This window comes from Pseudonaja textilis, chromosome 1 (assembly GCF_049901715.1).
Source record: "Pseudonaja textilis isolate UNSWEBS1 chromosome 1, rPseTex1.2, whole genome shotgun sequence".
In the NCBI taxonomy this organism is placed as follows: Eukaryota; Metazoa; Chordata; class Lepidosauria; order Squamata; family Elapidae; genus Pseudonaja; species Pseudonaja textilis.
Genome location: NC_141990.1, coordinates 264,882,056 through 264,895,381, shown reverse-complemented (window position 1 = coordinate 264,895,381; position 13,326 = coordinate 264,882,056). Strand labels below are relative to the sequence as shown.

Here is a 13,326-nt window from a genome sequence, read left to right as displayed (position 1 = left end):
ACATGCTGTTGTGCATATGGAATAGACAACAGGTGGAAAGCAGAGGCAGTTAGCAAGACCTCCCCAATAAAGGAGTAGTTCTGCAGATGGTGACCACAGACCACTTCTCAGTTCCTATGCTTTCTGGCTGATGGTTTGGTCACTTTTGAATGCTGGCGGTGCTTTCACTCTAGTGGTAGCATGAGACGGAGTCTACAACCCACACAAGTGGCTCAGGTAGTGCAGCTCATCCAGGATGGCACATCAATGCAAGCTGTGGCAAGAAGGTTTGCTGTGTCTGTCAGCGTAGTGTCCAGAGCATGGAGGCGCTACCAGGAGACAGGCCAGTACATCAGGAGACGTGGAGGAGGAGGGCAACAACCCAGCATCAGGACCGCTACCTCCACCTTTGTGCAAGGAGGGACAGGAGGAGCACTGCCAGCCCTGCAAAATGACCTCCAGTGGGCCACAAATGTGCATCTGGCTGCTCAAACAGTCAGAAATGGACTCCATGAGGGTGGTATGAGAGCCCGACGTCCACAGGTGGGGGTTGTGCTTACAGCCCAACACTGTGCAGGACGTTTGGCATTTGCCAGAGAACACCAAGACTGGCAAATTTGCCACTGGTGCCCTGTGCTCTTCACAGATGAAAGCAGGTTCACACTGAGCACATGTGACAGACGTGACGGAGTCTGGAGACGCCATGGAGAACATTCTGCTGCCTGCAACATCCTCCAGCATGACCGGTTTGGCAGTGGGTCAGTAATGGTGTGAGGTGGCATTTCTTTAGGGGGCCACACAGCCCCCAATGTGCTCACCAAAGGTAGCCTGACTGCCATTAGGTATCGAGATGAGATCCTCAGACCCCTTGTGAGACCATATGCTGGTGTGGTTGGCCCTGGGTTCCTCCTAATGCACGACAATGCTAGACCTCATGTGGCTGGAGTGTGTTAGCAGTTTCTGCAAGACGAAGGCATTGATGCTATGGACTGGCCCGCCCGTTCCCCAGACCTGAATCCAATTGAGCACATCTGGGACATCATGTCTCACTCCATCCACCAACTCCATATTGTACCACAGACTGTCCAGGAGTTGGGGGATGCTTTAGTCCAGGTGTGGGAGGAGATCCCTCAGGAGACCATCCGCCACCTCATCAGGAGCATGCCCAGGTGTTGTAGGGAGGTCATACACACATGTGGAGGCCACACACACTACTGAGCCTCATTTTGACTTGTTTTAAGGACATTACATCAAAGTTGGATCAGCCTGTAATGTTTTTTTCCACTTTAATTTTGAGTGTAACTCCAAATCCAGACCTCCATGGGTTGCTAAATTTGATTTCCATTGATAATTTTTGTGTGATTTTGTTTTCAGCACATTCAACTATGTAATGAAAGTATTTAATAAGAATATTTCATTCATTCAGATCTAGGAGGCCTTATTTTTGTGTTCCCTTATTTTTTTGAACAGTGTATAAACATGGTTATGAATACAGGAAATGGATACGAAAAAACACAATAGGACAGGGACGGTAGGCATGTTGATGTGCTTATGCACACCCCCTACAGACCTCTTAGGAAAGGGGTGAGGTCAATAGTAGAAAGTCTAATATTAAAGTTTTGGGGGTTTGGGGAAAAAAAACACAGAGTCAGGTAAAGTATTCCAGACATTGACCACTCTGTTGCTGAAGTGGTATTTCCTGCAATCAAGATTGGTGTGATTAACCTTGAGTTTGTATCAATGTTTGCTCTTGTATTGTTACGGTTGAAGCTGAAGTATTCATGATTTTATATACTATACTTAGATCGGACCGAAGGCGGCGTAGTTCTAGGTTTTCTAGGTCTAGAATTTCGAGTCTGGTGGCATAAGGTATTCTGCAACAAGTAGAGGGGTGGAGAACGCTTCTTGTAAATATTTCTGGACTTTCTCAACTGTGTTAATATCAGATACGTAATGTGGGTTCCAGACTGATGAGCTGTATTCGAGTATTGGTCTAGCAAATGTTTCGTATGCTCTAGTTAGTAGTGTAATATTACCAGAAAAAAAACCAAATAAGATTAGGTTAACAACTCTTAATGCCTTTTTGGCTATGTAGTTACAGCGGGCTCTAGCACTTAGGTCATTAGAGATGAGTACTCCAAGGTCCTTGACAGAGTTTGGATCATCAACAAGGTCTTGACTATTCAGCCTATATTTTATTTTCTGATTTTTTTGTTGCCAATATGTAGGACAGAGCATTTATTTGTTGAGATCTGAAGTTGCCATTTGTTTGACCATTCTGATACATAGTTGAGGTCTTTTTGAAGGGTAGCAGTATTTTCTTTTGTGTTGAATAGCTTTACATCGCCAGCGAAGAGAACGCAGTTGCTCTTAATATGATCCCAGAGGTCATTTATGTAGAGTATGAAGAGAGTTGTTCCTAGAACACTGCCTTGGGGGACACCTCTGTTGACAGGAACAGAATTTGATAGGATGCTCCCAATTTTGACCATTTGTTGCCTGTTTGACAGGAATGCTTCTATCCACTTATGCAGGTGTCCAGAGATACCATAAGATTTTAGTTTTAGGAGTAGTTTGTCATGTACCACTGAATCAAAGGCTTTACAGAAGTCTATGTAGATGACGTCTATTGTTTTGCCCTGATCGAGTTGTGTAGTTCATATGTTTTTGCAGTGTAAGAGTTGCAGATTGCAGGATAGTTTCTTTCTGAAACTAAATTGTTTATTAGAGAATAGGTTGCTTGTCTCTAAGTGGAGGATAATGGATTGGTTAATAATTGATTCCATGACTTTACAGATGATGCAGCATAAAGAGATAGGTCTTTAATTTTCAACTAGGCTGGGGTCTCCCTTTTTGAAGATGGGGATGACCGTGGCTTGTGACCATAGTTTTGGTAAGGAGCTGGTCCTGAAAGATTTTTCAAAGATTATGCTTAAAGGTTTGGCTATGGCAGTGGATAGCTTTTTTAAGAAGTAGGCACATATTCCATCTGGTCCAATACATAGAGATGGTTTTAGATTGCGTGGTGCTTTTTCAACATTGTCTTCTGTAAAATCGATATGTATTAGATCATTGTAGTTGTCTGTGGTTCGACTAGGAAATACTGGGCATGACCCATTGCTGTTTACAAATACAGAGCCAAAGAATGTGTTAAAGCGGTTGGCTTTAATAGTGTCACTGCAGTCTTTACCATTAGGTCCTTCCAGGGATGGGATGGACCTTGAGCCTTTAAGTTTGTTGTTGTAAATTGTAGAAAGCGCGGGTGGAATTGGTGCATAGAAGGTTTTCCTCTTGTTTAATGTGATAATTGGTGCATTCAGTCTTTATCTGGTGGCATAAATTTTTGTATCGGCTTTTGAAGTTGGCAACGTGAGCAGATATGTTTTTCCGCCAAAGGGATTTCTTTTTGGATTGAATCTTCCTTATTGTTTTGGGTAATTTGTTTTTTCTGGTTTTGGGAGTTGTTATTGGTACATATAGTTTGATGACTCTTTTGACTTCAAGTAAAAATATGTTGTAATGGTTTTATATGGTATTGCATCCAGAGAATAGAAATTGCCAATCAAGGGATGAGAGATCATTGTCTATAAGACCACAGTTGCCTTTTTTGAAGTCATAATTGGGGATCCCATTGTTATGATGATTTTTGTGAGGACATATGTTGAGACAAAAGTCAATCATGTTGTAGTCACTGTTGGTAAAGGGTTCTTTAATTTGTATTCCGTAGAGGCAGAACTAGGGAAAAACTCTTTATGTGGGGAATGACCAAAAGCTCATAATGTGACTGTGCTGTACTGGAAGAAATGATAGTACATACAGTTTGAAAATTTCTAGGTATCTGAAGCAATCTCTTTGAGAAGCAGTTAGATGGTTAGCTTCCTTAGATATTGAACTATAATATCTATCCTTTTGCAACTCTGTGGCACCATATTGAGTCAATTTCATAATTTACCACTCTATAAAGTCTTAGTAAGAACACTACTGCATCCAGTTTTGGTCACCACATTATAAAAAAAAGATATTGAGACTCTAGAAAAAGTACAGAGAAGAGCAACCAGGACGATTAGGGGACTGGAGACTAAAACATATGAAGAACAGTTACAAGAACTGGGCTTGGCTAGTCTAGTGAAGAGAAGGACCAGGGGAGACATGACAGCAGTCTTCCAATATTTGAGGGGCTGCCACAAAGGGGAAAGGGTCAAGCTATTTTCTAAAGCGTCTGTAGGCCAGACAAGGAACAATGGATGGAAACTGAACAAGGAGAGATTTAACCTGGAAAACTTTCTGACAGTGAGAACAATCAACCAGTGGAACAGCTTGCCCTCAGAAGTTGTGGAAGCACCATCACTTGAGACAAGAAATTGGACTGCCATTTGTCAGAAATGGTGTAGGGCCTCCTGCTTGGGCGGGGGGTTGGACTAGATGACCTACAAGGTCCCTTCCAACTCTGATTATCTGTTATCTGTTAATTTAATATTTTATCTCATTTACTGTATTGTCCACATACTTTACATACATGTATATGATGATGCTTTATTTAAACTTATATCTGTGTTTGTGCATATCTGTTTTATTAGCGGTATACATCAGGGACTGTAGGACCTCTGTGGATGGCATATGCTTAATAAATAAAATAAAATTATGCAATTTTTAAAAAATATCAAATTACACTGAATACTAATTATTCTTTCATAAACAACCTTTTACTAAACTGTAGTTGTGACAAGAAGCTCTTTTACTAGTTTCTAATATACAGTATCCAATGTACAAAATTTATTTTCAAAACTACCACATTCTATGTTACATTCTGTTAAAATACAAGATTTTTCATTTGTTACAATATAATAGTTTTACAGTTCATTTCATATTTTCTAATTAATTGATCTATGAAATTTATGTCATAATTTCAATTCCATGGAAGTCATGGATTTTGGATAGATTATGCAAATTAGATCATTGGAAATACCTTGGTTGAAAAAATGTTGCCTTATGAGATACTGTTTTGCCCAGTTAAAGATTACAGACATATGAGTTTTAGTAGCATATGGAGAGACAAATGGTAGCTCCAAAAAGAATTTTTGTTTGTATGAGCATTATTTATTGATGTTTACCATATTAAAAATTAAACTTGATCCCTTCACTGCTGTATTCTCACAATTGTTTGATGAGATTTAATATTGTATTATTTTTCAACATAGGCTGGCAAATAATTTTGATTTTGTAGACCATTCAGAGGATCCTAGGACTTTAAGAAAAACTGGTTTATAATGTTACTCTTTTTAAGCAAGTTTGAAACCGTTACTGCAACAAATATTTAATAGCTACTAGTACCTTTCATGATCACCCAATTCAGATAAAAGTTCATCAATATGTTTATGCAATTCATTTCCTTCCACGTTTTTTAATTTCTTCAATTCACTCTGGAGAAAAAACCAAAACTCCTTGACTCCATTTTCAATCCTTCTTCTTAGTATTTCATGGTCTTTTCCAAAGCCCACTAATATAATAAAGGAAAGTGAACAATAATTAACATTATTAATTCTCTAAACAGGACGCACATTGTGAAATTGAGTACCCATCTAAATATAAAAAAAACTATCTCCTATACAAACCATCTCCTGTTTGTTGTTTGTAATTTTCCATCTGTTCTTTGGCTTTTATTAGCTGTTCTTCTAAAGCATGCACTCTTCCTGCAGCAGGGCCCTGATCAATAGAACCATCTGGTATCCTACAGCAAAAGTAAAAATGTGTGAAAGAATTAAATGGACACTTGCAACTTCATTATTGATAGTTCTGTATGTTAAAAGCTGTGAGAATTAGTATTGCTATTAGGAAATTACCCAATCAATTTTTAAAATGTGTAGTCCAATAATAAATTTCAATATGGTAATTACACTGTCATAGGAGTGAGTAATTTGTAAATATTATATCACAGCCTAAATAAAGTTGTTTTTTCCATTACTATATCAAGAGACTTTGTTCCCACTATAAATGGACAAGAGAAGAGAAATAATCATTCATGTTGTTTTAAGCAAAATAAAATATGTGGAGAGCATACTACTGCCACTTCTGTTTAAAACTGTATGCAGGATGAATACCGCATATTGAATAATTTAGTACAATACAAAAAATGTCATCCATCCACATTTTAATACAACTTTCCATCAACTATCCAGACATACACATATCACAAGTAACCTCTCTATTGGACAAATTATGTGCTATCAACCCTGTAGTCCCAAATGCTTCAATTCATTCAGTTCTGATTTACATACATTCATAAACTAGAACGTCTTCTTCTTCTTGTGCTATATCCGTCATCAGGCGCTGGCGATCATGTTGGTGATCCTATTTTTATCAATAGCCACACAAAAAAGTTCTAGCATGAAAACTAGAACTTAAGAGTTATATTTGGCTTTAATGTTCTTATTTAAAATTTAGTAAAGAAAACCTTCAAGATACTATGAATTAGGAGCTGGAAACTACATTCAGTAACTGAAACCCTTAACCAAGTACAAGTAGAATCCCAAAATAATAAAGCTTCATCTGGATTAAAAAAAAGATTGATCTCTTCACACCCTCACATCCCGGACATAAACTGTTTCAACACCTTCCCTCAAAACAATGCTATGGAGCAGCAGTCACCAACTGGTGGACCGCGAGAAAATTTTGGTAGGCCGCAGGGAAGTCTCACCCCTAGAGCACCCCCACAAAGCAATTAATCCAGGCTGTGCAGAAACACAAAGCTGCACCGCCCACATGGCCGGTGGGAACCCTCCCTGCCCACTCATTCCTTACCCGGTAAACTTGCCTGCTAAATTGCTATTTTTCCTTTTTCCGACCATCATCTGTTCTGCTGTGTCGGGAGATTTAGATTAGCTAGGAAACAGGAAATGGTTGGATTTCTCGCTTTCTAGCTAGTCTTTAGATCTTCAGCTCTGCTTTTAAGCACAGCTGAACTTCTCTTAGGACTGAAGGTTTGCTTGCAAGCAAATTAAGTGCAGACTCACAGCAAGCAAATTTGAAAGACTGAGCTAGCTGATGGCAGATAGATAGATCACTGAATGATTCTGTGAGCAACTCAATCTGCCTGCCTGCTTTGCCTGATTTTGGGTAAAAGTTGCTCTTTTTATATATATATATATATAAAAAAAAAATTCAATATTTACATACATGGTGTGTTGTGAGTTAATTGTGTGAGTTTGCTTGCAAGCAAATTTTATGTGACAGACTGAGCTAGCCAATGGCAGATAGATAAGATTTCTGAATGAATCTGTGATTCTGTGAGCAAGTCAATCTGCCTGCCTGCTTTGCCTGATTTTGGGTAAAAGTCGTTCTTTTTTATAAAAAATTCAATATTAATATAAATATTTATAATATTTACATAAAAGCCATGCCCAGCCAGTCACATGACCACCAAAACACACCCAAAAATTAGGCCACACCCACAGAACCAGTTAGTGGTTCCTGGGATCTAAAATTATGAGTTTGGTGGTCCCTAGGTCCAAAAGGTTAGTGACCCCCGCTATAGAGCACTGCACGCCAGAACAACTAAACACAAGACCCGAAAGCCATTACTCTGCTAAACAAATAATTCCCTCAACACTGTTCAACTATTTACAAAGTCTGCACTACTATTACTATTAATCTTCTCATCACTCCTTATCACCCATCCCCTCCCACTTGTGACTGTATGACTGTAACTTTGTTGATTGTATCCTTACGATTTATATTGACTGTTTCCTAGTATGATTTGATTGTTTATTGTACCCTATGACTATTATTAAGTGTTGTACCTTATGATTCTTGACTCTTGACGAATGTATCTTTTCTTTTATATATACTGAGAGCATTTGCACCAAGACAAATTCCTTGTGTGTCCAATCACACTTGGCCAATAAAGTATTCTATTCTATTGTTATATGATATAATTTTCAGATTCTTTTTCTTGTAATATTGGCTTGATAATGTAACATCTGCCAATGAATACAGGCTTTTACAACTAATTTCACAATGAATTGGAAACGATCATTATTGATTGAAAAGGAAGTAATATTAACAGGATTGAGCAGACAAGAAAAACAACAGGATGGCATCTCATCTATTTTAATAGGCATGGTTCTTCTCATCCATTTAAAATGAAAGAATCAAATTTAATAACTCCCAATCCCTTGCACCTTTGGAACAGCCAGGTTGGAATAAAGGAGGCCCATTTTATCAAATGAGAACACTATGAAAACAACCACAATGGGATGCAAACAGGTAAGATCTATAATATATTCCTTTAGTTCACTCTAAGCATCTAGTTTGGCATAACAAGCTTAGCAATTTATCACCATTTACTTTCATAGTCAGGTTCACAGTCAGCTGAGGCAAATTGGCAGAATAGAATAAGTATAGCACAGCTTGTTGAAAAATAGCATGAGAAACTTTTTTTGAGATTTAGTATAGCCCAACATAAAAACAACAAGCTGTAGGGCAGGGGTGTCAAATTCGATTTCATTGAGGGCCGCATCAGGGTAGTGTTTGACCTCAGGGGGATAAGGTGGGTGGGGCCAGGATGGGCATGGCTATCATGACTTTACTCATATTGGGAAACGCATGTGGTGGCATCCCAAACTCCATTTTTGGCTGCAACAGCCTCCTGCAACCCTCTGCCAATGAAAACGGAGCTTGGCGGGACGATACGCAGCCTTTGTGAGCTGTTTTCTGCTTGGATGGCCTCCTGCAGTCTTTTGCCAGAGAAAATAGAACATAGGAGGGCTATGTGTGGCTCTCGTGAGCTCCGTTTTGCTGGCAGAAGCATTTCGGGCCAGTCCTTTGCTGTTTCCAGGGAGGTCCTGCGAGCCAGATCTAAGCACCCCGTGGGTCAGATCTCTCCCCCCACCCCCCCGGGTCTTTATTTTGACATCCCTTCTCTGTCTCAATTCTGCAGAAATTTAATAATAACTTCAGGAAGTAATATGCAGTTAATTTTCAATGATCTTACTCTCCAAGTTGAGAACTGCCTCCATCCTCCTATCCTTCTGTAAGAGCCTGAAGACCTGTCGACCTGGGACGAGTACCACAATGGAGTACCTACTATACTGATTAAAAAAGTACCACAATGGAAGTGCCTACTATACTGATTAAAAAACCCCACTCCCCCCTTTGCTACCTGATTCCCCTCCATCTTTTATTCTCATATCGTTGTATTCTCATTTTCTTTTTCATTGTTTATTCCATTCTTCTATGACTTTGCTACTGTTATATTTATTTTCATTTTTGTTTTTATTGTTGTAAGCCAATTAGAGTAGCCCCACAGAAGGATAGGTGGCAAATAAATTTAATAATTTAATAAATAAATAAATAAATAATCACAATTTTCTGTATTTTTGATGCAATTTTCTAAACAAAAATATGTGCATTATTATTTTTATAAGTGGAAAAACTGTACAAAACAATATTCAGTAGAAAACTATTTAAAAGTATGTCCTTTAAGTCACAGCCCCCAACCTTTTGCGCGCCAGTCTCCACCAGTTCAGTGGAGACAGGTTTTTCTGTAGACAAGAAGAGGCTTGGTTTTGCATGCTGCCTACATCCCAGGGATGGAGCATTCTAGAAGAATTACAGTGCCCAGTATATTGACAGTTTGACAGTGCACATATATTTTAATCAACTACCAAAAAAATATGCAATTAAACCTTCATGCCACATTTAATGGCAGATTAGAACATACTAAAATTACAATAAAAGCAAACGAAGAATAAAAGCTTAAAACACAATACTTAATAATATAATTATGGTAAATTGTACATATTTTCTCCCATTCAATTATGTCCAATTCTCAAAGACGCATGGACAAGTCCCTGTAGCTTTCTTGGCCAGATTTCAGAAGTGTGTTCTTTCTAGTACTCAAGAGAATGTGACTAGCTCAAGGTCACACAACTGACTTCAAAGTTAAGATGGGACTAGAAACTCACAATCTCCCAGCTTCTAGCCTGATGCCTTAACCACTACACCAAACTGGCTCTCATATATATAGAGAAAATGTCATGGCAAGACCAGTCCATGCGTTGGATGTACCACTAACAGATTACTGAGGTGGCTGATGATCCTACTAGTGGCTGGAAAGGACTGAACCAAAAGATTGTACTGAGACATTGATCATAGCAGCACAAGATAAGCACTAAGCACCAGATCCATAGAAGCAGGGGTCTAGGTGTACCACATTAGATATAACCCAAAGTACCAAGGGGCCTCAGGGACATTCCAATATACAGTAGCAGGATTTAAAATGCAGGCAGGAATACCATGTTTATTTATTAATGGATTTATTTTATTAATCAAATTTATATATTGCCCAACTCACTATCTAAGTAACTGCGTGCTTTATAAGAAAAACTGAATAAAATAAAATAAAGTTAAAAAGATGGAGAGAGCATCCTCAAACCACCAGCCACCCCAGGGTTGCATCACACTCTTGGAATCCCATGCTAGTGAAAAGAACCAAGTCTCAACACTCTTCTGGAAAACCAGCAGAGTAGGAGCCAACCTCACTGCAAGATATTCCATAGGGCGGGGGCAGCGGCTATATAATAATAAATCCAAGTAGCATGAATCACAATCATTCCTCAAGGCTACTCCTGAAAATGTTCTGAAAGTCCATCAGCAAGAGAGCCAGGGTAATCTGTAGTCTATTCCATATGAAGGTGCCATGATGGAAAAGCAAAACCTTGTTTTATCTTTCCTACCCTCACATAAGTGAAATGACTCAAGCAACTTCTGTTGATGTATTAGGTTGAATCCAAATGGAATAAATAGTTCTATAAGAACTTACATGCCAAGCCATATAGAGTTTTCCACTCAAAACTAGCAGTTTGACTTATACATGGAAACATTAGCAATCAATGCAGATCCCAGCAATTAGATATAATATAGGTATAATGCTCATAGTACTGATGCCAATTAACAGGTGAGCTATTATACTTTTGACTCCAATACAATTTCCTATTGTCTTTAAAGACAATAAAGCTAATCAACACTACGGAGCACTAAAATGAGAGCATGACGTTGTTGTAGCCTAAAATTAATATCTTTTTAAATTTTCAGTTAGCTCTTCAGTTAGACCATTGTTAATTTTTTCCAAATATAGTAAAAAAATCAACATTAAACAATCCATAGCTTCTATCATTGAAATAAAACAATATATATCAGGAAAAATATTACAGTATATGTGCATAGCTCTAACTATGCTGGCTGGAGAATTCTGGGAGTTGAAGTCCACCCATCTTCAAGCTGCCCAGGTTGAGAAACACCGCTCTAAATGCATAATTGCAGGATCTGTCAGAAAATTGTTTAATAAGGAATTCAGCTTTGTTCTTACGTTTTTATATAGACAATAAAATTCCAGAATAGTCATGTTCTCAGGAAGATCTAAAAAGCCTACCTGAGAGACTCTGCCATTCGTCTTAAGTCTTCATTTTGCTGTTTCAATCGTTCAAGTTTTGCTAGTATTTTTGACAGTTCACGGCTAGAGTGGTCCGGATGCTCACTGTCTCGTACTAAGTGTCCACCTATGTAAAAGAGCAATGTTCCCCAAGCAAAAAGGATGAGCATAATCCATCGCCAGGAGCCAGTCCATGGCCGCATTTTCAAATGTTTTGACCACTACAAAATAATTTTTGTTTACAAAGTAAACATTGTAATCCCTCAGTCAATACAAAGATTCCAAGGTTTCAGTGCTATTCATAAACATCTTGTGCTTCTCAAGGCATTTATCCTATAGCAGAATTTCAAAATAGTTATCCAGGATGATGAATATTCCAAGTACTAAGGTCACAGGTGTTTTGGCTTTATGCCTGCAAAAAAGAAACAAAATGTTAATGTTATATTTTAATGTCCAAACCTGCAGCAGCCCATCTCTGAATAAAGGAGAATATTTGTAGCTCAGGGTTAATATGAGGGGTCCTTGGTGTTCTCTGAGCTTGGTTGTTTTTTGTTTGTTTGTTTGTTTTTTATAGCACTGATATTAACTAGTTTGGGTAATGAAATGTCTGCAAGAAAACAACCAAGTTCAGAGAGCCCTAGAAACCTAATTCAGTAGATTGGAGTAATTCAGTAGAGAAAATCAATTTATATGGTTGCTAAAAGTTGACAATGACTATGGCATTTAATCAATAATCGTTTTTCTCTACTTCCAAACTATTAATTTTCATAGAGCTGGATATAAACAAACTCTTGAACAAAGACAAACAGTTCTTATGAGCTTTGGTAGAAAAATATTAGAAAAAAAAAAGACATCAAATCCAAATATACTACCCTACCACCAAAAATAGACAGATATTCAAAAAGACTTCCTGGCCTATCACTAAGCTATAATATATGATCAAAGAGATCTTACACTTCATCATAAATATGGGAATTCTGTTGAAAGTCTCAATAAATACAAATGGATTTAGTTGCAACAGGTCCCTAATACTTGCAGCATAACAGCACTTATCTTCATAGCAAAGTTTGGGTGAATAGAAAGCATTAATTTTGAGACAACAATATTTCACTGAATGCAAAATCAGGTATTAATTTATTAAAACTGTGCTTATTAAACCATTATAAATAAGATATAGTTATAGAATATAATAAGCATTATACTGATTTAACTATCTAAAATACTGCTGAAAGTATGTTAGGTTACTTCTGAAAACTTATATTGAGGGCAATGTCATGAACCTATTGAGGATAGTTTTCAGTGTAGAAAGATTAAGGAGATAGTTTGATAGTTGGGAGATCCAGGTTCAAAGTCCCTATTTGACCTTATAAGACTTGTTCTGAGACTTCAGGCCAGCCTTCATTTCCTCAGTCCAGCTCTTTCTCACAAGGTTATTGGCAGAAACAAAATGAACACTGCTCAATGAAAAATGAATGAGATCACAAATGAAAGGTGAGAAAACTATATAACCATTGTTGCAGTAATATTACATGATATAGATTAAGCTAACGTTGGTGTACATATTTTCCTGATGATACGTGACATTACATCACATATGCTATGTTTGCTAGTAACAGAGTATACAGATTTGCAACAAACCTCAGGGACCTGAGCTTGGTTAATATTTCCACCTGAGATCTTAAAGACAGCATTAGGCTAGACAGATGGTATACTTGATTCAATAAAATAGCATCAAACAAATTGTGCCATCAAAGCTAGCAGAAAACTGCTAAAACAATGTCATCTCCTACTACTGGAAACATAGCATGAAACAGACCTCACTATAATCTTGTTCGATTCATTAGTATGTTATCATTTTACCTATTGTAGTATTTTTCCATCTACCTCAAAATAAGTCTGCAGACCAAACCAAGGAAAGA

The 13,326-nt window shown here is 37.9% G+C and overlaps 1 protein-coding gene across 50 annotated transcripts in view; it reads right to left on the bottom strand.

The window, feature by feature from the left end:
• Positions 1-13,326, bottom strand: part of FUT8 (fucosyltransferase 8) — an 88,088-nt gene that overhangs the window by 33,338 nt on the left and 41,424 nt on the right. For all 50 annotated transcript variants that reach the window (XM_087921599.1, XM_087921622.1, XM_087921627.1 and 47 more), the window contains 3 exons: positions 11,408-11,819; positions 5,592-5,707; positions 5,311-5,476 (listed from right to left, as the gene is read on the bottom strand). In XM_087921599.1, the coding sequence (XP_087777725.1) occupies positions 5,311-5,476; positions 5,592-5,707; positions 11,408-11,610 (485 nt within the window). In that variant the 5' untranslated portion in view covers positions 11,611-11,819. The remainder of the gene's footprint in view (positions 1-5,310; positions 5,477-5,591; positions 5,708-11,407; positions 11,820-13,326) is intronic.